Source organism: Saimiri boliviensis, chromosome 21 (genome assembly GCF_048565385.1).
Source record: "Saimiri boliviensis isolate mSaiBol1 chromosome 21, mSaiBol1.pri, whole genome shotgun sequence".
In the NCBI taxonomy this organism is placed as follows: domain Eukaryota; kingdom Metazoa; phylum Chordata; class Mammalia; order Primates; family Cebidae; genus Saimiri; species Saimiri boliviensis.
The window spans coordinates 31,712,797-31,738,819 of record NC_133469.1 but is presented as its reverse complement, the minus strand read 5'-3'; the positions used below and the strand labels follow the sequence as shown (position 1 = coordinate 31,738,819).

The 26,023-nt window shown below is 50.2% G+C and overlaps 1 protein-coding gene across 8 annotated transcripts in view; it reads left to right on the top strand.

The window, feature by feature from the left end:
* AP1B1 (adaptor related protein complex 1 subunit beta 1) overlaps nt 1–26,023 on the top strand; it is a 111,821-nt gene that overhangs the window by 69,459 nt on the left and 16,339 nt on the right. For all 8 annotated transcript variants that reach the window (XM_074390834.1, XM_074390833.1, XM_074390831.1 and 5 more), the window contains 10 exons: nt 1,070–1,133; nt 5,857–5,962; nt 10,056–10,191; nt 11,051–11,296; nt 13,490–13,680; nt 15,500–15,721; nt 18,523–18,643; nt 19,390–19,485; nt 20,448–20,563; nt 20,909–21,074. In XM_074390834.1, coding sequence (XP_074246935.1) covers nt 1,097–1,133; nt 5,857–5,962; nt 10,056–10,191; nt 11,051–11,296; nt 13,490–13,680; nt 15,500–15,721; nt 18,523–18,643; nt 19,390–19,485; nt 20,448–20,563; nt 20,909–21,074 — 1,437 coding nt within the window. In that variant the 5' untranslated portion in view covers nt 1,070–1,096. The remainder of the gene's footprint in view (nt 1–1,069; nt 1,134–5,856; nt 5,963–10,055; nt 10,192–11,050; nt 11,297–13,489; nt 13,681–15,499; nt 15,722–18,522; nt 18,644–19,389; nt 19,486–20,447; nt 20,564–20,908; nt 21,075–26,023) is intronic.

The following is a 26,023-nucleotide window of genomic DNA, read 5'->3' as shown; positions in this document are numbered from 1 at the left end:
GATTATAGGGCTGAGCCACCATGCCTGGCCCCCTATTGTCTTATGATACCTCACAGTGTGAGCTTTTTTGCACTAGATGTCCTGAGAGAGTCTTTTTTTTTTTTTTTTTTTTTTTAAGGCAGAGTTTTGCTCTCGTCGCCCAGGTTGGAGTGCAGTGGTGTGCAGTCTTGGCTCACTGCAATCCCCACCTCCCAGGTTCAAGCAATTCTCCTGCCTCAGCCTCCTGAGTAACTGGGATTATAGTCGAACACCAACACACCTGGCTAATTTTTGTATTTTTAGTAGAGACAGGGTTTCACCATCTTGGTCAGGCTGGTCTTGAATGCCTGACCTCGTGATCCACCCACCTCCCAAAGTGCTGGGATTACAGGTGAGCCACTGCGCCCGATGAGAGAGCCTTTAAGAAAATTGAGCAGATAGATTTGGGAACTGCTGGTAGAATACAGATTATAGCCCTTTCTGGAGATGAATCGTACATGTTACTATTTTAGAAGCTCAGAAAAGTTGTGGAGAGAAGTCTCCCTAGCCTTTTAAACTTGGCATTTTCTAATCTCATTTGACTCTATAGGGTAAGGTAGTCGATGATGCTGTGATGAGGCTTCTAATGAGTTAACATGTGCAAAGCATTTAGGACAGTGCTGAGCAAAATGGGCTCCACAAAGGGGCTGCTGCTGCTGTAAGCCCTTACATCCTTGTGCAGGTATTTATGTGGGAAAGATTCCTAGAAGAGGCATATTCAAAGATTTACTAGGACCAGGTGTGGTGGCTCATGCCTGTAATCCCAGAATTTTAGGAGACCAAGGCAGGAAGATTGCCTGAGTCCAGGAGTTTGAGCAGCCCAGGCAACATGGTAAGACCCCATCTCTGAAGAAAAAAAAAAAAAAACTGATTCTCAGAATTACTTTCCAAAATCTAATCTGCCATGATCTAACAGTTCATTTGCCCAGGAAAGGGATAAGCAGCTGTTTTCCTATACTACATGTGTTCTGGATCCTTCTCCTTCCTCTGCACACCATAACTGAAGATGGAATGGAACATAACTGAAAGTCACCCTCTCTTTGTCTTGCAGGAGTCTGGCCACAGATAAGGGACCAAAATGACGGACTCAAAATATTTCACCACAACCAAGAAAGGTATTATTTGTTTAATAATGGGCCTTGTCCTACACTTTCTCTGCCTGTCCCTTCTGTTTTCTTCCTGTAGCTGTAGGGAGTAGGGGTGGGAATGAAGGCCTGGAAACAGGGCAAGAATGGCCTAGAGCTTCTTGTAGATCTAAAAAATTGAACTGTTGATGATATAAGAAATTGATCGCTCCTTTTAGAGCTCAAAAAGGGAAGAACATTAGCTCCAAGTGTGGGAGAAAAAGTGCCCTCTGGTTCCCCATGGCTTAAACTAATTATGTTTTTGGCTGGGCATGGTGGCTCACGGCTGTAATCCCAGCACTTTGGGAGGCCAAGGCAGGTGGATTGTGAGATCAAGAGATTGAGACCATGCTGGCCAACATGATGAAACTCCTTCTCTACTAAATATACAAAAATTAGCTGGGCATGGTGGCACGCACCTGTAGTCTCAGCTACTCAGGAGGCTGAGGCAGGAGAATCACTTGAATCCAGGAGGCAGAGGTTTCAGGGAACCAAGATCTCACCACTGCACTCCAGCCTGGTGACAGAGTAAGATTCCACTTTAAAAAAAAAAAAGGTGTTTTTTTCCAGGGGGAAAAAACACAATCCTATCAGCACCCTTGCAGCAGAGAGTGTGTGTGTGTGTGTGTGTGTGTGTGTGTGTGTGTCCATGTCCATGTATCTGTCCTTATCCAAGGGCACTTTTTTTTTTTTTGAGATGGAGTTTCATGCTTGTCACCCAGTCTGGAGTACAGTGGCGTAATCTTGGCTCACTGCAACCTCTGCCTCCTGGGTTCAAGTGATTCTCCTGTCTCAGCCTCCCAAGTAGCTGGGATTACAGGTGGGTGCCACCATGCCCACCACATGCAGCAATTTTTTTTTTTTTTTTTTTTTTTTTTGAGACGGAGTTTCGCTCTTGTTGCCCGGGCTGGAGTGCAATGGCGCGATCTCGGCTCACCGCAACCTCCGCCTCCTGGGTTCAGGCAATTCTCCTGCCTCGGCCTCCTGAGTAGCTGGGATTACAGGCACACGCCACCATGCCCAGCTAATTTTTTGTATTTTTAGTAGAGACGGGGTTTCACCATGTTGACCAGGATGGTCTCGATCTCTTGACCTCGTGATCCACCCGCCTCAGCCTCCCAAAGTGCTGGGATTACAGGCTTGAGCCACCGCACCCAGCGGAGTTTCGCTCTTGTTACCCAGGCTGGAGTGCAATGGTGCGATCTCGGCTCACCGCAACCTCCCACCTCCCGGGTTCAGGCAATTCTCCTGCCTCAGCCTCCTGAGTAGCTGGGATTACAGGCAGGCGCCACCATGCTCAGCTAATGTTTTGTATTTTTAGTAGAGACGGGGTTTCACCATGTTGACCAGGATGGTCTCGATCTCTTGACCTCGTGATCCACCTGCCTTGGCCTCCCAAAGTGCTGGGATTACAGGCTTGAGCCACCGCACCCGGCCCAATTTTTTGAATTTTTAGTAGAGATAGGGTTTCACCATGTTGGCTAGGCTGGTCTCAAACTCCTGACCTCAAGTGATCCACCCACCTTGGCCTCCCAAAATGCTGGGATTACAGGCGTGAGCCACCATGCCCAGCCAGGCATGTATTTTTCATGGTTGTAATCCTGTTTTTCATTTGACATTTTGATATCATCTAAACATTTCCCAACAATTCTAATGACTACTATTAAGTCCATTGAGTTGCTACACTGAAATTTGCTAAGCTAGGTTTAGAACATTGGGCATTTTGGTTGTTTCTGCTTTTAAGGAAATGGAGGATGTTGTCGTGGCTGACAAATGTGCTTTAACCCTGTAAGCATCTTTCTGACCAGCCCTTCCTTCCTCCCTCCTTCCTTCCAAATGAGATTGACACACGCCTGCCAACCAGATGAAGAGTCTGTTATTGGATCAGCTGAGCCAGGACCTGAAGTCTGCCCCTCATTAGGCATTTCATGTATTGGACTAGCTGGGTTTTTTCTTCTTTTGCGATCGAGTTTTGCTCTTGTTGCCCAGGCTGGAGTGCAATTGCACCATCTCGGCTCACTGCAACCTCCGCCTCCTGGGTTCAAGTGATTCTCCCACCTCAGCCTCCTGAGTAGCTGGGATTACAGGCATGTGCCACCATGCCCAGCTAATTTTGTATTTTTAGTAGAGACAGGGTTCCTCCATGTTGGTCAGGCTGGTCTTCAACTCCCAACCTCAGGTGATCCACCTGCCTCGGCCTCCCAAAATACTGGGATTACAAGTATGAGCCACCATGCCTGGCCAAGTCTAGCTGGTTTTTATTGAGAACCTACCATATGCAGTGGAAAAGAGACAGAGCCTCTGACCTGGTGTTGCTCCAGGTTGAGCAGGAAGGACAGTCTATAGAGTAGTAACCACACTAAAGAGTAGTGGATCCGGAGGAGCCGTGGGAGAATTCTGGGTGGAGCTGCCAGATAGATGGGGAATAGGAAGGGAAAGGAGGGAGTGCTCTGCCTGTGATACATTCAGGGAAAGGGAAGTAGTGGACATGAGTTACAGAGGAGGGTGATGCGAGAATAGGTTAGAGCCAGGCACAGCGGTGCCCCAGGTGGTGGCTTGGGTGGGAGAATTACTTACTTGAGCCCAGGAGTTCGAGTCTAGCCTAGGCAACTAATTTAAAAAAGATAGAAGGCAATGGAGAGGTTTGAAGGGATCAGTCCTGTGAAGCCTGGTGAGCCACAGGGTGAATTTAGTGCTGAGTATATTGGAGTCTCAGGTGGGTTTTTTCAGTGTTTTTTGTTGTTGTTTTGAGACATAATTTCACTCTGTCACCCAGGCTGGAGTGCAGTGGCGAGATCTCTGCTCACTGCAACCTCCCAGGTTCAAGCCATTATCCTGCTTCAGCCTCCCAAGTAACTGGGACTATAGGCACACCACCATGCCCCACTAATTTTTGTATTTTGGAGGTGGTGTTTTTTAGTGGCTTTCTTTTGGGAAGAGAGATGTGTGGAGAGAGATGCCTGGCTTCAGTGCCCCAGCCAAAGAGACAAGGAAATAGCTTCAGGAAAGCAAAGTGAGTATTTTCGGTGGGCCAATCGTAGGAGTTCAGAACTTGGGCCTTAGGGCTTTCAGTTTCAGCCCTACCACCTACCGGCTTTGTATATGCATTGCTGAGCCTCTCGCAGCTTCCATTTGCTCACTGCAGGGAAATGCAGAGTTGTGAGAGTTAATTCCTATAAGAAAATATATGGGGGCCGGGCGCGGTGGCTCAAGTCTGTAATCCCAGCACTTTGGGAGGCTGAGGCAGGTGGATCACTTGAGGTCAGGAGTTTGAGACCAGCCTGACCAACACGGTGAAACCCTATCTCTACTAAAATACAAAAATTAGCTGGGCGTGGTGTGCGCCTGTAGTTCCAGCCATTTGGGAGGCTGAGGCCCAAGAGAATTGCTTGAACCTGGGAGGCAGAGGTTGCAATGTTAGGCGTCCCCAAACTTTTTACACAGGGGGCCGGTTCACTGTCCCTCAGACCGTTGGAGGGCCGCCACATACTGTGCTCCTCTCACTGACCACCAACGAAAGAGGTGCCCCTTCCTGAAGTGCGGCGTGGGGCCGGATAAATGGCCTCAGGGGGCCGCATGCGGCCCTCAGGCCGTAGTTTGGGGACGCCTGGCCAAGATCATACCACTGCACTCCAGCCTGGGTGGCAGAGTGAGACTCCGTCTCAAAAAAAAAAAAAAGAGAGAGAGAAGGGCTCAGAAAATAACATCTGCCCTCCTAACCTGTTATTGGGATCCTGACTGTCTGTCCGTGACAGGACCAGACAAGCCTACTTCCTCATTTGTTTTTTTCACATCGTCAAATTCTTCAGAACAATTTATTACATGCTTCAGCTCTCATGGAGAAGCTGAATTCCCATTTTTAGAGCTGAGCAACCCCTGTGTCTCAGGAAGTGAAACCCTGAGCAAGCTGTTTTAATTAGAGGTTTGAAGAAAACAGGAAAGGCCTCCGTGTGAGAATCAACAAATTCTGCCCTCTCCCTGCAAGCCTTAAATACTCAGGTTCTATTGCACTGAGCCTTTTAAGGGCCTTTGGTTGAGTGAGGGTAGCTGAGGACAGCTTGCCTTCCACTGGGTTTTTAGCTCTCTGGCTGAGCAGAGCCTGCTGTCATGTTTTTGATACTTTTGTCTTCCTCAGGACCTTTGTAGCTTCCGTGGTTCCTATGGCTTCAATCCAGCAGGGCCTCTTAGCTTTTCTTAGCTTTTTTTTTTTTTTTTTTTTTTTTAATGAGACAGTCAGGGTCTCACTTTGTGTCACCCAGGCCAGAGTGTAGTGGTGTCATGGGTCATAGCAGGCTCGACCTAGAGGGGCTCAAATGATCCTCCAGCCTCAGCCTCCAGAGTAGCTGGCATGGCAGGCACGTGCTACCACACTGACTAATTTTAAAAAGGTTTTTTTCTGGAATCGAGGTCTCACTATGTTACCCCAGCTAATCTCAAACTCCTGGGCTCAAGTGATCCTCAGCCTCTTAAAGTGCTGGAATTGCAGGTGTGAGCCACTGTGCCGGGCCTGCAAGCTTCCATCTTGTTAATTCCTCTCCTAACAGTCGTCCCTCACTGTTGCTTGTCCCACCTGAGGCCAGGGGCCTGAAGCCGCCCTCAGCCCACAGCATAGGATGTCTGACATGCCTCTCTCCAGTTCTTTTGGAAGTTAAGTACAGGAATCATCCCCTGGCAGGGTAGGGAGGGATCACTCATGCTTGCCTCCTTTCCTTAGGGGAAATCTTCGAGCTGAAGGCAGAGCTCAACAGTGACAAGAAGGAGAAGAAGAAGGAGGCAGTGAAGAAAGTGATTGCATCAATGACCGTGGGCAAAGATGTCAGGTATGCAGGAGTAGGCCTGGTGACGGCTGGAAGCTGAATGACAGGGGAGGGTTTATAGCTTGGGTCTACTTCAGTCGCTTCTTTAGGTTGTCTAGGGACCCCTGTCTCCCCTCATACAGCTACCTTCATAAAACTTTTTTCCCAATAGAAGGTTTTGTTTACACAGGAATCATGAGCCCAGATGCTGACAGGTCAGGTGGTGATGGAGTCAGTTAACTAGAATAGGTGGGAAAGGCAGCAGGTGATGGATGGAGTGGTTATGGCATGAACCATCTCAGAAACTCCAGAGGATCACTACTGGCTAGGGAAGAGGACTCAGTGTGGCCCGGTCTTGTGTGTGTGTGTGCGTGAGTTTGTTTGTTTTTGAGACAGAGTCTCACTCTGTCACCAGGCTGGAGTGCAGTGGTGCAGTCTTGGCTCACTGCAACCTGCGACTCCCTGATTCAAGCGATTCTCCTGCCTCAGCCTCCCGAGTAGCTGGGATTACAGGTGCGCACCACCAAGCCTGGCTAATTTTTTTTTTTTTTTTTAGTACAGACAGTGTTTCACCATGTTGGCCAGGATGGTCTCTATCTCCTGATCTTGTGATCTGCCCACCTCGGGCTCTCTAAGTGCTGTTACAGCATGAGCCACCGCGCCTGATCAGGTCTTCTGGTTTTTAAAAAGAATGGGAAATCTGGGCCACACACAGCGTCTCACACCTGTAATCCCAGCACTTTGGGAGGCTGAGGTGGGTGGATCTCAAGGTCAGGAGTTCAAGACCAGCTTGGCCAGTATGGTGAAATCCCATCTCTACTAAAAATACAAAAATTAGCCGGGCATGGTGGTGTGTGCCTGTAATCTCCGCACTTGGGAGGTGGAGGCAGGAGAATCTATTGAACTTGGGAGGCAGAGATTGCAGTGAACCAAGATTGCACCATTGCACTCCAGCCTGGGTGACAGAGTGAGACTCCATCTCAAAAAAAAAAGAATGAGGCCGGGTGCGGTGGCTCATGCCTGTAATCCCAGCACTCTGGGAGGCCAAGGCGGGCGGATTGCCTGAGATCAGGAGTTCAAGACCAGCCTGACCAACATGGTGAAAACCTGTCTTTAAAAAAAAAAAAGAGAGCCGGGCGCGGTGGCTCAAGCCTGTAATCCCAGCACTTTGGGAGGCCGAGGCGGGTGGATCACGAGGTCGAGAGATCAAGACCATCCTGGTCAACATGGTGAAACCCCGTCTCTACCAAAAATACAAAAAATTAGCTGGGCATGGTGGTGCGTGCCTGTAATCCCAGCTACTCAGGAGGCTGAGGCAGGAGAATTGCCTGACCCCAGGAGGCGGAGGTTGCGGTGAGCTGAGATCACGCCATTGTACTCCAGCCTGGGTAACAAGGGCGAAACTCCGTCTCAAAAAAAAAAAAAAAAAAAAAGAGAATGGGAAAGTGTATTTTTCATTTTAAATCTCTCTGTCTTAAGTAGCCAAATAATATTAAACCAACACTGTGTGATGCAAGTAAAACACACGTGCCAGATTGGCTTTCTCTAATTTGTCACCTGTTTGCAACCTCTGTTGCACCTGACGGCTGGAGCAGGTTGTGTGTAGAATGGCTGCTGCACCTTGGCTCATGCTTCCTCTGTGGGAGTGCGCAGTGACCCAGCTTGTCTTTCCATCTTTAAAAACCCAATCAAGGCCGGGCGCGGTGGCTCAAGACTGTAATCTCAGTACTTTGGGAGGCCGAGGCGGGTGGATCACGAGGTCAAGAGATCGAGACAATGATCTGGTCAACATGGTGAAACCCCGTCTCTACTAAAAATACAAAACATTAGCTGGGCATGGTGGCGCGTGCCTGTAATCCCAGCTATTCAGGAGGCTGAGGCAGGAGAATTGCCTGAACCCGGGAGGCGGAGGTTGCGGTGAGCTGAGATCGCGCCATTGCACTCCAGGCTGGGTAACAAGAGCGAAACTCTGTCTCCAAAAAAAAAAACAACAACCCAATCAAGGTCTGCCTTTCCCTGTTGCCAGCCCACTACCTCAAAATCAAAGCATTTGCTCTTGGTTCCCATCACCCAGCACTAAATGGAGACTGTTCTCTTATGTGTACTTATGTTTACCTACTCACCAGATTGCAAAATCTCAAAGGCAGAAACGATTTTATAACAGCTTAATATTTGCACAGTATTTGAGAGTCTGCACAGAACATTTTCAGATTTGTTTTCTCAGTAGTTCCTTACAATTCCCATATTGTAGGTAATGATGGTTTTACTGCCAAAGAAATAAAAACATAAAGTGACTGCCTAAGAGTCACATGGTTTATGGCAGAACTAGGACTCAAGCCCAGTTCTTCTGAAATCCAAATCCAGGCCGCTTTCACCCATACCCTCGTGACTGTGCCTCATAGCTTGGGTGCTGATGTGGAGCAGCTCCTGTCCAGGTCCCAAGAGAGGCTCCCACTACTCCAGACTTCCCCGTGGATCACCCCCCAACAAGGACCTGCGGCCAGTGGCTCCGGGAAGCAGCTCTGCAGAGAGCCCTTTGGAAGCCAGAGCCGCAAAGGGAGCAGGCGCCCGCTGGACAGCTGGGCCTCCTTCCAAGTCAGATTTCTTCCAGGACAAAACTACTCTCCTTCATCCAGAACACCACTGTCACCTCCTCACAGAGGAGAAACATCTTTGTTCTTCTGTCTCAAAAGAGCTGGCTTTGTTGATATGACGGGCCCCAAAGAGCGAGTCGTTCTCATCAGCAGTTTTTCCTCCTTCCTCCTCCCCATTCTTCCTGGTGCGTCATCTTCCAAGGTGATACATCCATTTTGGCTTTGTCAGGACTCCTGCTTGTTGGGGCTCAGGAAGTTCACTTTGACCTCTTAAGTCTCTGTGTTGACACATCCTTGCCTGTAAACACATAAGAATTGAAAGGGGATCTGATGATTCCAAGATAGAAAATTGCTCCTAACCAAATTTCATATCTTAAGGCCTGTGACTCTGGGACCATGGGTGCCACGTTGAGAAGGGTTCCACCCAGTGGTCATGAGCACAGACCTTGTTCCTCCTCCAGGAGCCTGGCTCCTCCAGGCAGGGTATTTGACATTTATGAACCTCAGTATTCTGTGAAATGGGGATCATCCCCTCACTTCTGAGGGCAGTTAAATGAGACCAAGTAAGTAAAGCTCTTAGCACCAAGCCTGGTGTATGGTGTGTGCTCCGTGCACGCTGTGCTGGTTCTTAGTGGGTGTCAGAGCTTGCGGTGAAAGCAGCATGAGCCATCCTGTTTCCCTGCGACCCCTCAGAACCAGTAGCCTAATGTAAGGGGCCACATTAAGTATCAGAGAGAGAGAAAGGGTCATTCTCATTTACTCAGCCCCTCCCAAATAACAAGGACCAGATACCTAAGTATGTTGTCTCATTCGGTTATCATAAAGGCCCTATGAAGTGAGTTTCTGTTGCACCTTGCTTGCAAGTGAAGAAATTGAGACTCGGAGCGAGGGGGCAGGTGACAAAGGAATTTCTCCATCATACAGCTAGCAAGAGGCAGTGCTGGGTTTGACGGGCTCTAGAATTCATGTTTGAACTGTATGAAAAGAACCAAGGACTTTTTCTGCTTTTTTTATTTATTTTTGAGACGGGGTCTTGCTCTGTCACCCAGGCTGGAGTGTGGTGACGTGATCTTGGCTCACTGCAACCTCCACCTCCCAGGTTCAAGCGATTCTTCTGACTCAGCCTCCTGAGTAGCTGGGATTACAGGCGCCTACCACCTCGCCTGGCTATTTGTTTGTTTTTTTTTTAAGTAGAGATGGGGTTTCACCATATTGGCCAGGCTGGTCTCGAACTCCTGACCTTGTGATCTGCCCGCCTTGCTCTCCCGAAGTGCAGGGATTACAGGCATGAGCCACTGCACCCAGCTCTTTTTCTGCTTTTAAAATTACCCTTTGGGATTCTCTTTCTACCAATAGGTGTTGATTGTTAACAGCACAGCTGATGCCCTCCCTTTTACCAGGAAGCCATCCAGTGTGTCTCTCCTTTCTCTCCTACCCACTGTCCTCCCACCCACTAGTTAGCAGCCTGAAAATCTTCCTTTTTCTTCAGATTTTCCCTTGCTGACACCATTTTGACCTTTCAGTGCCCTCTTCCCTGATGTGGTGAACTGCATGCAGACGGACAACCTGGAGCTGAAGAAGCTGGTATACCTCTACCTGATGAATTATGCCAAGAGTCAGCCTGACATGGCTATTATGGCCGTCAACACCTTTGTGAAGGTGAGCAGGAACTTAGTGGGCATGGGGGTATGGGGGAATGGGGTGCTTAAGGCTCTATCTCCCCTCAGTCTCTTTGGGGTGGGGCCCTGCGGTGCTGGATGGAATCCAGACCTTTGGACTGCCCACGCCCACCCAGCCTGCAGGCCTCTTCCTCCAGCAGAGGGCTCCCACTTCCCAGAAATCCAGATGCCAAGGCTGCTGCCTAACTCATCCTGTGTGAGGTCCTGCAAGGCCTGTCGATCCCCTCACCACCCTGATTGGGCCCTGCTGTGCATGCTTTGCCAGGGCAGGAATCAGCAGGTGTCTGAGAGCTTCTCTGTTCCCCTTCTAGACTGCTGCTTACTCCATTTTCTGTCGTTCAGATTGAATTGTCAGCTCTGTGCATCTTTATTTTAATTTCATTTTCTCCTAATGTTTACTACCTATGAATCTGTATACCTTTAGAACCTTAGCTCCTCTGAGTCCTGTCCATGCTCAGATACGGGGAAATGAGGCTTCTGTGGCCAGAGGAAAAACTCAGGGCTGTGATGCTAGGTGGATGTGGGTTTGAATCACGGCTCTGCTGTGTGGCTTCGGATGAGCTCCCAGCCTTCCTGAGAGCCTCAGTTTCATCATCTGTAAGATGGGACCAGTATTGTGTTTCTACTGTGAGGATAAGAGGAGATGGTGTGCAGAGCTGGCATGGGTGCTGCTTACATAGCATTTACTTTCGCTGCTGTTGGCTGTAGTTGGTAGAGATTCACAGCAGCCATCTGATGTTGCTCAGCCCAGCAGGGCTCAGAGCTGGAGGCCAGGGAGAATATGAAGCCACAGATGGCTCATCCCACCCCTGCCCTGGCCGATGGCTGGTTCCCCTCAGGACTGTGAGGACCCCAACCCCCTCATCCGAGCCCTAGCGGTGCGGACCATGGGCTGCATCCGCGTTGACAAGATCACAGAGTACCTGTGTGAGCCACTCCGGAAGTGCCTGAAGGATGAGGATCCATACGTGCGCAAGACAGCAGCTGTGTGCGTGGCCAAGCTTCACGACATCAACGCCCAGCTGGTGGAGGACCAGGGCTTCCTGGACACCCTTAAAGACCTCATCTCTGACTCTAACCCCATGGTAAGCCACTGCCACCCACCGTGCCTCTCCACCGCCTCCTGGGTTGCCTGGGAAGACACTGGCTTGACCCTTCACCAGGCAGTCCTGAGTACCTGGAAGTCAGAGTCTGGCTGGGGTGCCTGCCGTTCTTGTGCCTGTGGTGGTTCAGACAGCCTCTTTGGAGGAAGCCGGACCTGGATTCCCTCCTCCTCACCCTCTGACTAGCTGCACAACCTGGAGCACTGCCTAGGCTTCCAGGGCTGTCTTCTTCATCAGTGAGATGGATCTCATTCTGCATAGTGGGCAGGAGTGCTGTGAAGGTGACGTCCCTGGCACGGCCCGGCACATGGTGTGTGATCAGTCCTAGTGCCCTCCTTCCCCTTCTAGTCACTGTTACTGTTGCTGTCCTCTCACCAAGACCAGTGCTGCATGTGGGGTGCTTTTCCCTCCCTCCCATCTTTGCTGGGTTGTAGAGGGTCACCCTTGAAGTAGCCATAGCCTGGAAGATGGGACATCCAGATGTAGCAGGATATGGAATCCCACAGTCTCCTTACCCATGGTGGCGGCAGCAGTTTGGAGGGCAGTTTGCCAGGGCCTGTTTAAAATGAATGCACATGCTGGAACAGCAGTGGTAAAACAACAACAAAAAAAAGATAGAAAAAATAAAAAATAAAATGAATGCACAAACCCAGCCATCCCACTCTGAGCAGAAACACTGAGCAACTGCTATGCAGTACTGAGCGACCAGTACAGGGATGGGCACTGGAGCCCTGGACGGGCCACAGGGAAAAGTTAGAAACAATGCAGAACACACTTAAAAACAGCTGCCCAAGTCCGGGTGTAGGGGCTCACACCTGTAATCCCAGCACTTTGGGAGGCCGAGGTGGGCAGATCACCTGAGGTCAGGAGTTTGAGACCAGCCTGGCCAACAAGGCAAAACCCCGTCTCTATTAAAAATACAAAAATTAGCTGGGCATGGTGGCATGTGCCTGTAATCCCAGCTACTTGGTAGGCTGAGGTAGGAGGATTGCTTGAGCCTAGGAGGCAGAGGTTGCAGTAAGCTGAGATTGTGTCACTGCACTCCAGCCTGGGCAACAGAGTGAGACTCTGTCTCAAAAACAACAACAACAACAACAAAAAACAGGCTGGGTGCAGTGGCTCACACCTGTAATCCCAGCACTTTAGGAGGCTCAGGCGGGAGGATCACCTGAGGTCAGGAGTCTTAGACCAGCCTGACCAACATGGCAAAACTCCATCTCTAATAAAAATACAAAAATTAGCTGGGCCTGGTGGTGCATGCATGTAATCAATCTCAGCTACTGGGAGGCTGAGGCATGAGAATCACTTGAACCCAAGAGGCAGAGGTTGTAGTGAGCTAAAATCACACCACTGCACTCCAACCTGGGCAATAAAGCGCCACTCTATCAAGAAAAAAAAACACGGCTGCTCTAGTGGAAATGGATTGAGGGCCTGGAGTTTCACCTGGCAAGCCCCTTCTCTCCAGCCCCCATTCACTGCCAGTAGCCTCGAGGAACTCCGCAGGAATCCCTTAGCTCTAAGAGGCACAGCTGACAAGCACTGAAGTGAGCTGCTATTGCTGGTACACAGGGGTGCTGTGTTAGAAAGGTGGGAATGCTTTCTATGGCTAGGCACTTGGAGCTAGGTCTTTCTTGTTTTTCTTTTTTTCTTTTTTTTTTTTTTGAGACAGAGTGTCACTCTTGTTACCCAGGCTGGAGTGCAATGGCACGATCTCAGCTCACCACAACCTCCGCCTCCTGGGTTCAAGCAATTCTCCTGCCTCAGCCTCCTGAGTAGCTGGGATTACAGGCACGCGCCGCCATGCCCAGCTAATTTTTTGTATTTTTTAGTAGAGACGGGGTTTCACCACGTTGACCAGGATGGTCTCGATCTCTTGACCTCGTGATCCACCCGCCTCGGCCTCCCAAAGTGCTGGGATTACAGGCTTGAGCCACCGCGCCCGGCCGGTCTTTCTTGTTTTTCTAAATGGCAGGCACACTTGCTTTTGTGCCAGGTTGCAGAGGAGTCAGCAGGGTGAATGCTTGGAGTGGTTCTCATTGCAGCTCCAGAGCCTGCCCATCGGTTCATATTCCTTTCAGTATATTTGACCTCTGACCAGCCCGCATCATCAGCCCCACTGCCCCCTGGCCTGTGAGTCGCACCCCAAGCCTCTGCCCCTTTCACCCTCTCAACCAGGTGGTGGCCAATGCTGTAGCAGCACTCTCAGAAATCGCAGAGTCTCACCCCAGCAGCAATCTGCTCGATCTGAACCCACAGTCCATCAACAAGCTCCTGACAGCCCTGAATGAGTGCACCGAGTGGGGCCAGATCTTCATCCTGGACTGCCTGGCCAACTATACGCCCAAGGACGACCGTGAGGCCCAGAGGTGAGCAGGCTGCCCCTTGCTTGCCAGCCCAGCCTGAGGACCGTGGTCCTCAGGGGCTCCAACCAGACACTGGTCCTCAGGCCTTAGTGGGCCCCTTTCTAGGACCTGGCCCCGCAGCCCACCCTCAGACACACCTAAAGGGAAGCCTGCCTGCTTCCTACCTCTCCAGAGCCAGGCAGGCAGGAGAGTTGCCTGGGGCAGTCAGCTCAGTGTCTGCTGTGGGCACAGGCACGGCTTGGCCTGGGAGCTCATAGAAGTCCAGGGCACCTCCGTTGAGTTCAAGAGATGGGTAGCACCAGAGCCACTGCTCACTGAATTCTCACTGGGTGTCTGGGGTTCCGCCAGGTGCTCTTCGTACATTACAGAGTCTTTAACGCAACTCTCATCATTCCGCATTGTCCAGATGAGGGCACTCCAGCTTAGAGAGGTAAAGGTAATGAAGTGGGGATTGGCATCTATACGGTATGTACTACAAGCCAGCACTGTGCTTATTCTTTTTTTTTTTTTTTTTTTTTTTTTTGAGGCAGGGTCTCTGTCCCCCAGGCTGGAGCTGCAACCTCAACCTCCTGGGCTCAGTCAATTCTCCCAAGTAGCTAGGACTACAGATGTGTGCCAGCATGCCCAGCTAATTTTATTTTATTTTATTTTATTTTATTTTATTTTTTTGAGACGGAGTTTCATTCTTGTTACCCAGGCTGGAGTGCAATGGAGCGATCTCGGCTCACCACAACCTCCGCCTCCTGGGTTCAGGCAATTCTCCTGCCTCAGCCTCCCAAGTAGCTGGGATTACAGGCACGCATCACCATGCCCAGCTAAGTTTTTGTATTTTTAATAGAGACGGGGTTTCACCATGTTGACCAGGATGGTCTCGATCTCTTGACCTTGTGATCCGCCCGCCTCGGCCTCCCAAAGTGCTGGGATTACAGGCATGAGCCACCACGCCCGGCCCCTCAGCTAATTTTATATTTTTTCTAAAGACAGGATTTCACTGTGTTGCCCAGGCTGGTTTCAAACTCCTGGGCTCAAGCAGTCCATCCATCGCAGCCTTGCCCGGCCTTGTTCTTTACATGCGTTATCTCATTAAGCCCCTAGCAATCCTGTGAAGTAGGCATCATTATCTTGATTCTGTAGATGAGGAAACTGAGGCCCAGAGTGATTTGAACCTGCTGGGGGTTAGTTAGCAGGCAGCAGAACCAGGAGTTAGATCTTTCTCCTACAAAAAATATGTTTGTTTGAGACAGGGTCTCACTGTCACTCAGGCTGGAGTGCAGTGGCACAATCATAGCTCACTGCAGCCTTGAACTCCTCAAAGCAATCTTGCCTCTGCCTCCCAAGTAGCTGGGACCACAGGTGTGTACCATCATACCCAGCTAGTGTGTAAAATTACTTTTAGTAAAGAAGAGTCTCACGATTTTGCTCAGGCTGGACATGCTTTTTTTTTTTTTTTTTTTTTTGAGACAGGGTCTCACTCTATTGCCCAGGCTGGAGTGCAGTGGTGTGATCTCGGCTGACTGCAATCTCCACCTCCTGGGTTCAAGCAATTCTCATGTGTCAGCCTCCCAAATGGCTGGGACTACAGGTGCTCACCACCATGCCTGGCTAATTTGTATGTGTTTTGGTAAAGACAGGGTTTCACCACGTTGCCCATGCTGATCTCAAACTTCTGACCTCAAGTGATCCACCTGCCTCGGCCTCCCAAAGTGCTAGGATTACAGGTGTGAGCTACCATGCCTGGCCTGGACATGCTGGTTTGATAACTAAAGGCGGGATGTTTCCCTTTGTCTTTCCTGTTTACCCCATTGGAACGGATGGACCCCAGCATCTGTGAGCGGGTCACACCCAGGCTCTCCCACGCCAACTCTGCTGTGGTGCTCTCTGCTGTGAAGGTGCTGATGAAGTTCATGGAGATGTTGTCCAAGGACCTGGACTACTACGGCACACTTCTCAAGAAGCTGGCCCCACCCCTGGTCACACTGCTGTCGGCCGAGCCGGAGCTGCAGTACGTGGCTCTGCGCAACATCAATCTCATCGTGCAGAAAAGGTACTGAGGTCATTACACACAAGTGCCATGCATACCCCTCAGGGAGCCTCTTCTGCTGGGAATGGGTGCTCTCAAAGGATACTGACCTGTCACCACACAGGAAGTCTCAAATAGCTTAACCCAGAATAGCTTAGCCAAAGGGGCAGCTTTGCCCCCTGAGGGACATTTGGCGGTGTCTGGAAATACTTTGGTTTTCACAGCTTGGGGGCATGCTACTGGCTTCTAGTGGCAGAAGCTAGGAGTGCCGGTCAGCATCCTACAGTGCACAGAATAGCTCCTCACAGTAACTGTCCAGCCTGCAATGTCAGCAGTGCCGAGGTTGAGAAGCCCTGGCTTAACCTAACTAGGAAGCAGGCTGTGTAAAGACCAGCTTGGTGCTTAAACTAGATATTGGGTTCACAGTCCACAGAGCTGTCCTGAAATGGGCTGTCAGATTTCATGTATCTATGTGCATTTCTTTGGGGACAGGGTCCATAGCTCTAGTCAAATTCTCTGAGGTTGGAGGACTGCAGGAAGTTGAGGAACTGTTGGACTTTGCATCAACCTCGAGGCCTGGGGGAGGGGTGCATCAGACTCACTCCGAATGCTGTGCCGCCCGCTTCCCTCCTCCCGTGAGAATGGCTGCAGCAGTGAGCCGCTGCACCCAGGGCACACAGTCTGGTAGTGGAGGGTAGGCGAGAGCAGAAAAACCACTGAGCGGTGCTGGGTCTGAGGGGTTCATGGCATGATCCCCTTCTTCCTCTGAAGTGGCTCTGAGTGGTGGAGCCCTGCAGCTCTGGGGAGTGGGATTGACCTTGAGTTTTCCTCGCAGCTCTTGGTCACATGGCTCAGTCAGCAGTGGGGACTAGACCGTAGCAACTATTGATGATTTGCATGTTACAGCAGGCCCTGTGGCTGGGAGTGGGGCTACACAGAGAACTGGGGCCTCATGAGTCATTTTCTCTTAGAAGATAGCACATCCTCCTGGTCGTAGCATCATTCTGGGTCTTAATACCCTCTGGGGGACGTGGAGATACTGGTCGAATTGGGATATTAGGGAGGTAAAGATGGGAAAGCCTTCTGAGTTTCTAAAATGAAACTAGGGCTTTCCGGTTGCAGCATGGGTTTTTATATGCCAGTGCCCTTGGGTCACAAATTTAATGCGATGTAGTGACGAGTAGAGCAGATCAGCATGCAGGGTTTCCTGTGCTATATTTAACATGGTAAATCTCTTAAGAAGTTGTCTGTGTCACTGAGACATGCCCTGCCCTGGTCTTGAGATGTGGCTGGGCAGCTTTTGCCAAGTCCTAATTGCAGAAATCATCTTCCTGCTACCCACCTCAGGGTCTTGCCTCTCCGTTGGGGCACGACAAAGGCTCCTTGCTTGGCCAGGACCTCGCTGCAGTGTGCACAGCAGCAGAGTGCTGTTTCCTCCTTTCTCTGTCCTGTCTTTCCTCTTCCTCGCTGTCTGTCCTCAGACCTTTTCCTTCTTCCTTTCTGTTCTGGAAGGGCATACGAGTAGGAGTCAGAGGCAGGCGATTCTCGTCCCACTGCCGTCCTTACTGACATTGGCCATGTGACCTGGTGCCAGCCTCTCATCCTCTCTGAAGTTTCCTTGTCCAGGAAAAATGTAGTGGGTGATACTGGCGGAAGGCAGAAGGATGGAGCCTTTGAGGGAGGAACAATGACACATGTGAAAGGGCTCAGTTCGTGACAGCTCCTGCCTAGCGATGCTTCTCTGAGGCAGGCATCGATCATGCTAGATGCTTCGCATCTCACTCTCATAGCAGGCCGATGAGGTCCGTGTCCGTGTTGGGGTCCCAAGAGCACCCTCGTGCTCAAGATTCACTAGCAGTACTCACAGAACTCAGCATATAGTTTTTAAATATATTTTTTCTTTTTGAGACAGGGTCTTGCTGTGTTGCCCAGGCTGGTCTTGAACTCCTTGGCTCAAGCGATCCTCCTGCCTCAGTCTCCCAAAGTGCTGGGATGACAGGTGCAAGCCACCACGCCCAGCCAGGGCTCAGCATATAGCTGTAGCCACAGCAAAGATCTATCAGTGGCAGAGCAGGGCTGCCTGGCTGGGTCATAGGGGCGAAGGACACAGGTGGAGTCTGGAGGATTCTATGAAAGGCCTCCTTGTACCTGCTCCTTGCCATGGGGAGTCACACAGAACACACTCCTCCCCCAGCAAAATGTGGCATCATGTGTGCAGTGTTTCTGCCCAGGGAAGCCTATTTGAGACTTGGCACCCAAGCTCGTTATTGGGGGCACCTACCCAAAGTCCAGACTCCCAGGAGGGAAGCACGTGTTCAGCATAAACTCTATTTTTTGTATAATGGTCTAGGCACAGTTAAATACATTTACCATTCAGGGAATGGTGAGAACACTTCCAAAATCCAAGTTGCCACCTGCCAGGCCTTCTGAGGCTAGCAGTCTGAGACCTGCAGTGGTAATGTGTTTCTGTCCAGTGTCATTCTCATTTCATGGGTGAGGAAACAGGCCTAAGGTCACAGGCCAGGACTGGGACTGAGATGTGTCTGATGCCCAAGCCCGTCCCATGGGACCTGCTGCCTCTGGAGTCTCTCACTGTGCTCCCTGTCGCTTCCGGCAATGTGCTCAGGCACACGGGCCAGTCAGAGCCTCACTCAGGCCGGTTGGTGGGGTGGGCCCTCTGCCCCGGAGCCATGGCAGTGACTCTGCTTTCACAAACATCAGACTCCACCTCAGATCCCAGGAATGTCCCAGCAAATGTGGAGGGGGTTTTCTCATGGGGCTTACGCCTTGTTTGTTGCTCTCCGGGCGTCCTGCCCCACCACCAGGCCTGAGATCTTGAAGCATGAGATGAAGGTGTTCTTCGTGAAGTACAATGACCCTATCTACGTGAAGCTGGAGAAGCTGGACATCATGATCCGCCTGGCCTCCCAGGCCAACATCGCCCAGGTTAGCAGCATGTGATGATTAGGGCAGGGGCTTGGTGTGAGATGGTTCCACCAGCACCAAACTGTAGGCTCTGGGCCAGCTGACCAGTCTCACTATGAACAGTTTATCTTATGAAGAGTTTAGCATGGAACATGGGACTCCATAAGCAAGTAAAAGAACGGATGTTTTTCTTACTGAAGAGTGTTTCTTGGCCAGGCATAGTGGCTTACTTCTGTAATCCCAGCACTTCAGGAGTCCAAGGTTGGCGGATCTCCTGAGGCTAGGAGTTTGAGACCAGCCTGACCAACATGGAGAAGCCTCATCTCTACTAAAAGTACAAAATTAGCTGGGCCTGGTGGTGCATACCTGTAATCCCAGCTACTCAGGAGGCTGAGGCAGGAGAATCAGTTGAAACCTAGGAGGCAGAGGTTGTGGTGAGCCGAGATCGCACCATTGCACTCCAGCCTGGCCAACAAGAGCAAAACTCCGTCTCAAAGAAAAAAAAAAGTTTCTCCCTATTATCACCTGTCATCCCTTATATAGTGGTATTGGATATGTCAGCTACATCAGCCCAAAATAAAGTTGTCCAGTCCTGCTTTCCTTTTCAGGCACCTGCCAGCTCTCTCCCTCCCTTGGGCCTTCCACTTGGAGCAGGAGGCAGAATCCCATCCTCCTGGGGAGTCTGTGTATATTCACTGCCCAGGAATGTTCCAGCAGATTGCCCCATCAGGTCCCCCCCAACCCCATCTTTTCTGTTTGGGCTACAGGTATTGGCAGAGCTGAAAGAGTATGCAACGGAAGTGGATGTGGACTTTGTACGGAAGGCTGTGCGTGCCATTGGCCGCTGCGCCATCAAGGTGGAGGTGAGGGCCTGGGACTCTGTCCTTGGCTGGAGAAGGGAAAGGGAGCCGAAACCAGGAAACCAGTCTGATTCAAGCAGAATCTACGAGCTTGCTTGTGGTCTGGAAAGGCCTAAGGCTTACCACTTCAGCCCCCATGGCGAGCATTGTGCAGATCTGGTGGGGTTCCTTCTCACTCTGTAGTATCCTTTAGGCCTTTGAGTTGGTGCAGATCAAATTAACCCGTCATAATCAGGGTTCTGCTGCAGCATTTGCTAAGATGCTGGGGCAGCCACAAGCTGGTGGTCGTCTTGATAGACTTAGCATTCCCTTCACAGAGCTCCGGGCAAGGACCCTGCCTGTTGAACATTTTTGGCAAATACTGTCATCATTCAGCTGCCCACACGTCTCTGTGTCCAAGCGTCCCAGCGTCCTGGCATTTTATCCCCTTCCTTTCTCTGTGGAAATGTTCCTTGACCACTAAGCCAGATTCTCCTTAAATGGGTCCACTAGTGACTAGAGGCTCCTGGGATAGCTGGTCAGCCCCCGCCTATGCCCTTGAGGCGTGCTCGCCTTGGAGCCTGTGTTGTCATCCTGAGAAATCTCCCTCAGAGCAGGCCACGAGAGCAGCATGTGAAAATAAAGGCAGAACCAGTCAGAGGTTCTGTGAGTGTTTTGGTCACAGGAGTCCCCTTTCTGAAACAAGTAAAAAGAGAGGTGGGGTTGGACTGCAGGTAGTCACCTTGCTCTCAGAAGCTCTGCCTCTGGCTTCTCCTCAGTTTCATTCCCTATGCCCCTGCCATCCTAGGGCCATGATTTGGTGCTGGTTCTCCCGTTTCCTGGGGAGAGGGTTTTCCTGTTTTCCCGCTATGACGAGGAAGGTGCTGGAGGAGTGACTTGGAGCCCTTGGCCAAGGCGTGGTCATCAGAGGCTGTATTGGAAATGGGGTGCGGGGACCTGGCCCACGTTCTCCTCTTCCCATGTAGCAATCTGCGGAGCGCTGTGTGAGCACGCTGCTCGACCTCATCCAGACCAAGGTCAACTATGTAGTCCAGGAGGCCATCGTGGTCATCAAGGACATCTTCCGCAAGTACCCCAACAAGTGCGTGCGTACCCTCCCAGGGAGAGGGCATCGCATCTGCCTGGGGACCGGGATGGCGGGGTGGAAAAGGAAGGAGTTGTCTCACTGGTCTTCCTTACTTCTCTGCCACAAGCAGCATTCTCAAAAGAAACGCTTTGTTTTTTCTTATTTCACCCACACTGCCTGTCCTCTGCTCCCCAGGCCAAAATAAGTGCTAATATATGACAAATGAAACTCAGATCTCCTTCACCCACCACCCTAGGGTCTTATGAGGCGGTTTCCCTTTCCTCCTGCCCCCTGCCTGGCTTCCCTGGGTTACCTCTTCTCCTTCAGGGCTCACATACTGGCTGTGCCCTTGTCTTCCAGGTATGAGAGTGTGATTGCCACGCTGTGTGAGAACCTGGACTCGCTGGATGAGCCTGAGGCCCGGGCTGCCATGATCTGGATCGTGGGCGAGTATGCGGAGCGGATCGACAATGCAGATGAGCTGCTGGAGAGCTTCCTAGAGGGCTTCCATGATGAGAGCACCCAGGTGAGCCAGCAAGCCAGCCAGAGTGTGAGTCATGAGTGGCAGCATAGCCCCACTGTGGCCCATACTGCCCTGAAACTCTCCCTTCCTAATACCTCGTCAACAGCACAGACAGACAGATGAGTGCTGTGCGGGCAATGGGCACCACCCCTTTTCCTCCTCACTGCAGTACAATCAAGTCAAGGGGACACATGAGACAGTCTGTGGGGGTGTGCATGGAAGGCAGGCAAAAGTTCTTGGTTATGTTTTAATTTCATATTCATATTTCAATAGGAAATAACATTGACTTAGTTTAAAATTGAAAAGATACAAAAGCATATATAGTGAAAAGTTCCCTCTTATCTTTGCAAGCCGCAAATTCTCCTCCCAGAAGTCACCACTGTTCTCGATTTCTTAGGAAACTTCAGATCATTTCAGAATACACCAGTAGACCGACAGACACATACGCACCCACCCTTCCTACACACACACACACACACACACACACACACACACACACACACACACACACACACAGCTAACATCCATCCATCCATCCATCCATACAACTGATTCTCAGTTTTCGTGGTGCTTCTGTTCCATAGTCATGGCAAACACTGAATTAGCAAGTACTGAACCACAGCCCCCGGGAGAAAGACGGAGTTTGGTTTCTGTGAGCATCTAGACACAATGTTTTTGTCAACTGATCAGTTAATAACCTTTTTAAATGTGTGTTTCTGTTTAAAGACACATTAGTTACATATATTTTCAATTCATTGACATTGAACTCATGGCCATCAATGCTGTAATTCATGCCTGAGTGAAGATGACGAAGCACGTTTGTTTTTTTTTTAATACATATATATGTATTTTTTGTGGCACATGTGTTTTCTTTGAGGCATGTCACAGCCTTCTGTACTTGGGGACACTAGGCAAGCACTTCAGCAGTATACTTGGGAGCATTTTAAACAAGGCAATCAACAAAAAGCTCAAAAATATGAAAAACATGGTACTACATAGGTGGTGGGAAGGATGCTTGTTTACAGGATGAGAGCTGAAACATGAAGGCAAAGTGTTGCCTTATCTGACCTCAGCTGTGAATGTGTGTGTCAGGCAACTCAAAGCTTTCATGGCTGTGCACATATCTGCAAATGACTGCAAAGGTGCCATGAGTATTGATTTGGGGGCTACAAGTAAATTTTAGCAAGTAGGCAGATTCACACACATGGACTGCTCAAGTAGTGAGAATCAACTGTATCTACATTGCCCTCTCATTTAAACAAATTCAAATTGTCCAAGACCTTGCCTTTTTCTGTTACAAATACATCCACAGACCGTGCTCTCATTCATTTATGCTTTATTTAACCAGCCTCTCCTGGTGGGTGTTTATTTGTCCAGTCTTGTGCTCATTTAAACAGTCTGCTCTGCGTAACCTGTGTCATTGCCCTCTGCTACCTCTGCTTTGTTTATGCCAGCCTGATAGCTAACAGAGGTACCTCACTGTAGTTCTGTTTGCATTTCTGTTGTGAATGAGGTTGAGTGTCTGCTTGTCATTTGTATGCCCTTATCTCAGTTAACTGGGGACAGTCTGGTAGTCTGTTTGAGAGCTCAGAAATGTTTGCTGCCCAACTGGGGCAGGGTAACCCAGCAGATCTGAGTGCGGGATTTATTATGAGAGATCCCAGAGTCCATACCCCTCCTCTGAGCCTCGGTTTCTTCATTTGTGAAATGAAATCATTAGACCTTCCCTAATCCTCTTGCTGTGAAAGTTAGGATGCTTTGTATAATGTCCTTAACACATGCCCAGCCCATAATAAACACTCGTTCATGGTAGTATTGGTTTGAGTCAAATTGGTTTCAAAAGCAAACTAGTCCAGGCCTAAAGGGGACAAACTGGTTCCGGTAGCTGGCAAGTGCTGGTAGCATGCTCCCTTCTGGCCCTCCTGGCTGAGGGTGCTCAGATGGTGGCACTGGGCTGTCTTCTGCTGTGGGTAGACTCCCAAGAGTGGGAGCTGTAAGGAGTCAACAGTCCCAGGCTATGTCCTTACAACACAATAATTCTCATGGACGGAGTTTTTCCCCTCCCCTCAGTAGTTCCAGCAAAAGTCCCAGGACCTATTTGCATTATCCTGAGCCAGGCACTGTGACTCTGGTTGGCGAGGTCTCTCAGGCACTGATCCCAGTTTGTGTGGACTGAAAGGGACAGAAAGGAGGGCGAGGCTCTGAAGGGGAGCCAGTGTTTCTGTTCCCAGAAGACAGAATAGATGCTGGGTGAGCAAAAACAACAGATGTCCATCTCAGAATCACAGTGCTAATTCCCACCGGCACCCCCCCTCCCCCCCACCGCCGAACCCACACCGCCACCTGCCTCCAGACTGCCTTTGCTTGCAACACCAACCTCTTCTCTCTGTCTCAGAAGCAATGCCTGCCTGTGCTGGGTTCTGCCGCTGCAGTCAAGTCCTGCCTGGGATCACTGTGAGGATGTCCTGTAGGGCAGGAATCCCCAACCCCTGGGCCACAGACCAGTACCCAGTATTGTGGCCTGTAAGGAACTGGGCTGCACAGTGGGAAGTGAGCAGCGGGCAAGCAAGCATTACCGCCTCAGCTCCGCCTCCTGTCAGATCAGCGGCGGCATTAGATTTTCAAAGGAGCGCACACCCTATTGTGAACTGCACATAGCGGGGATCTAGGTTGTGCCTTCCTTTTGAGACTCTAATGCCTGATGATTGAGGTGGAGGAGTTTCATCCTGAAACCATCGCCCCCATCCCCATCTCCCATCTGTGGAAATGTCTTCCACAAAACTGGTCCCTGGTGCCACAAAGGTTGGGAACCGCTGCTGTAGGGGTGTGCTTCTGCCCCGTGTAGTAGGTCAGTCTTTTGCAGCTAAGCCTGCTGAAAAGCCAAGGTGCGAGAAGCTGGACAGGGAGGGGTAAACCAGGAGTCTGTTGCTGTGAACAGAAACAGAGCTCTGAAGTTCGAGACCCAGGCTCCTCCCTGTTGTGTGGCCTGGAGCATAGTTACTTGAACTTACCAAACCCGTTTCCTTGTCTCTAGTACAGAGTGATTGCAAAGACTGTTGGACATTGTGTGTAAAGTGCCCACTCCAACACTCAGTAAAGGACAGCTGTGGGGATGTGACGTAATTCAGTAGCCTGTTCACTTTCCGTCTTTGGTTCATGACACAGTTGAAAGCTCTTTTAATAATACTTATTAGGGCCAGGAGCGGTGGCTCATGCCTGTAATCCTAGCACTTTGGGCGGCTGAGGTGGGTGGATCACTTTGAGGTCAGGAGTTCGAGACAAGCCTAACCAACAAGACTAGCCTAACCTTTTTTTTTTTTTTTTTTTTTTTTTGCGCCTGTCAGTCTGGCTGAGGGCCTGGGCTGCTCACAAACACCAAGAAAAGTGCTGCAGAGAGTCAAGCCAAGGCCCCAATCAGCCAGCGACACTCACATTTATTAAGTATAGATGAAATGACACAGATCTTAAAGAAATATCACTAGAGGGTAATTTACCTGGTTGCTGACTCCCCGAGTAGAGGGCAATTATGCAGCTGCAGTTGATCATGATGAAACTGTGTCTCTACTAAAAATACAAAAATTAGCCAGGTGTGGTGTCATGCACCTGTAATCCCAGCTACTCAGGTGGCTGAGGTAGGAGAATTGCTTGAACTGGGAGGTGGAGGTTGCAGTGAACCAAGATGGCTCCACAGCATTCCAGCCTGGGCAACAGGGCGAGACTCCACCTCAAAAAAAGAAACTTGTTAGCTGGGTACAGCAGCTCACGCCTGTAACCCCAGCACTTTGAGAGGCCGAGGCAGGAGGTACCTTTGAGTCCAGGAGTTGAAGACCAACCTGGGCACCATAGTGATACCTCATCTCTGTTAGAATTAACTGGGTGTGGTAGCACACACCTGTAGTCCCGGCTACTTGGAGGCCTAGCAGGGAGGATCGTTTGAGCTTGGGAGGATGAGGCTGCAGTGAGCCAAGATCACACCATTGCACTCTAGCCTGAGCAACAGAGCTTGTCTCACAAAAAAAAAAATACTTGTTTAGTGCTTGGCGATCTGGAGTTTTTTGGTTTTTTAGAGGTGGAGTCTTACTATGTTACCCAGGCTAGCCTTGAACTTCTGGGTTCAAGGGATTTCGAATAGCTAGTACTATGGGTGTGCACCACTGTGCCAGGCTTTGCAATTAAGGAACTCATTTTAGATCATCTCATTGAACCTCCTCATCCTTTGCTCCTAGGCCTCTCCTTTCAGAGATAGCAGACTTAGAAAGTCTTGGTCAGCAGCTGGGAGAGGTGGCTCACACCTGCAATCCCAGCACTTTGGGAGGCTGAGGTGGGCAGATCACTTGAGGTCAGGAGTTTGAGACCAGCCTGGCCAACATGTTGAAAACTCTTCTCTACTAAAAATACAAACATTAGCTGCGTATGGTGCTGTGTGCCTATAATCCTAGCTGCTTGGGAGGCTGAGGCAGGAAAATCACTTGAACCCAGGAGGCAGAGGTTGCAGTGAGCTGAGATCACCCAGCTGCACTCCAGCTTGAGCGGGAGAGAGATACTCTACCTGAAAAAAAAAGTCTTGGCCAGGGTGGTTTCTCAGCCCAGCCTGCGTCTGGTCCTGTCCTGCCTGCTGTACCCTGTCTGAATGGCTGGGGTAATGACATCACTGCAGGAAGTCTGCCCTAAATATGCAGGCTAATGGATTGAGTGTGTTGAGGGGAACTTGAATGGATTGTTGAGCAGGGCCCTGGCACCTGGCCAGAGCACCCTCTGGCAATACAGCCTGAGGCATACCTGACCAAAACCACAGCAGATCTGACAGTGAGGAAAATTCCAGGCATCCAGCTGACTGGGTTGGGAATAACTTTTTCAAGAGTCCCTGTGTGATGGTACTAGTGGTGATAATGACACTTGTTTCATAGTGAGCAGAATACACAATTCTGCTTCACATTTGTGGTCTCATCAAC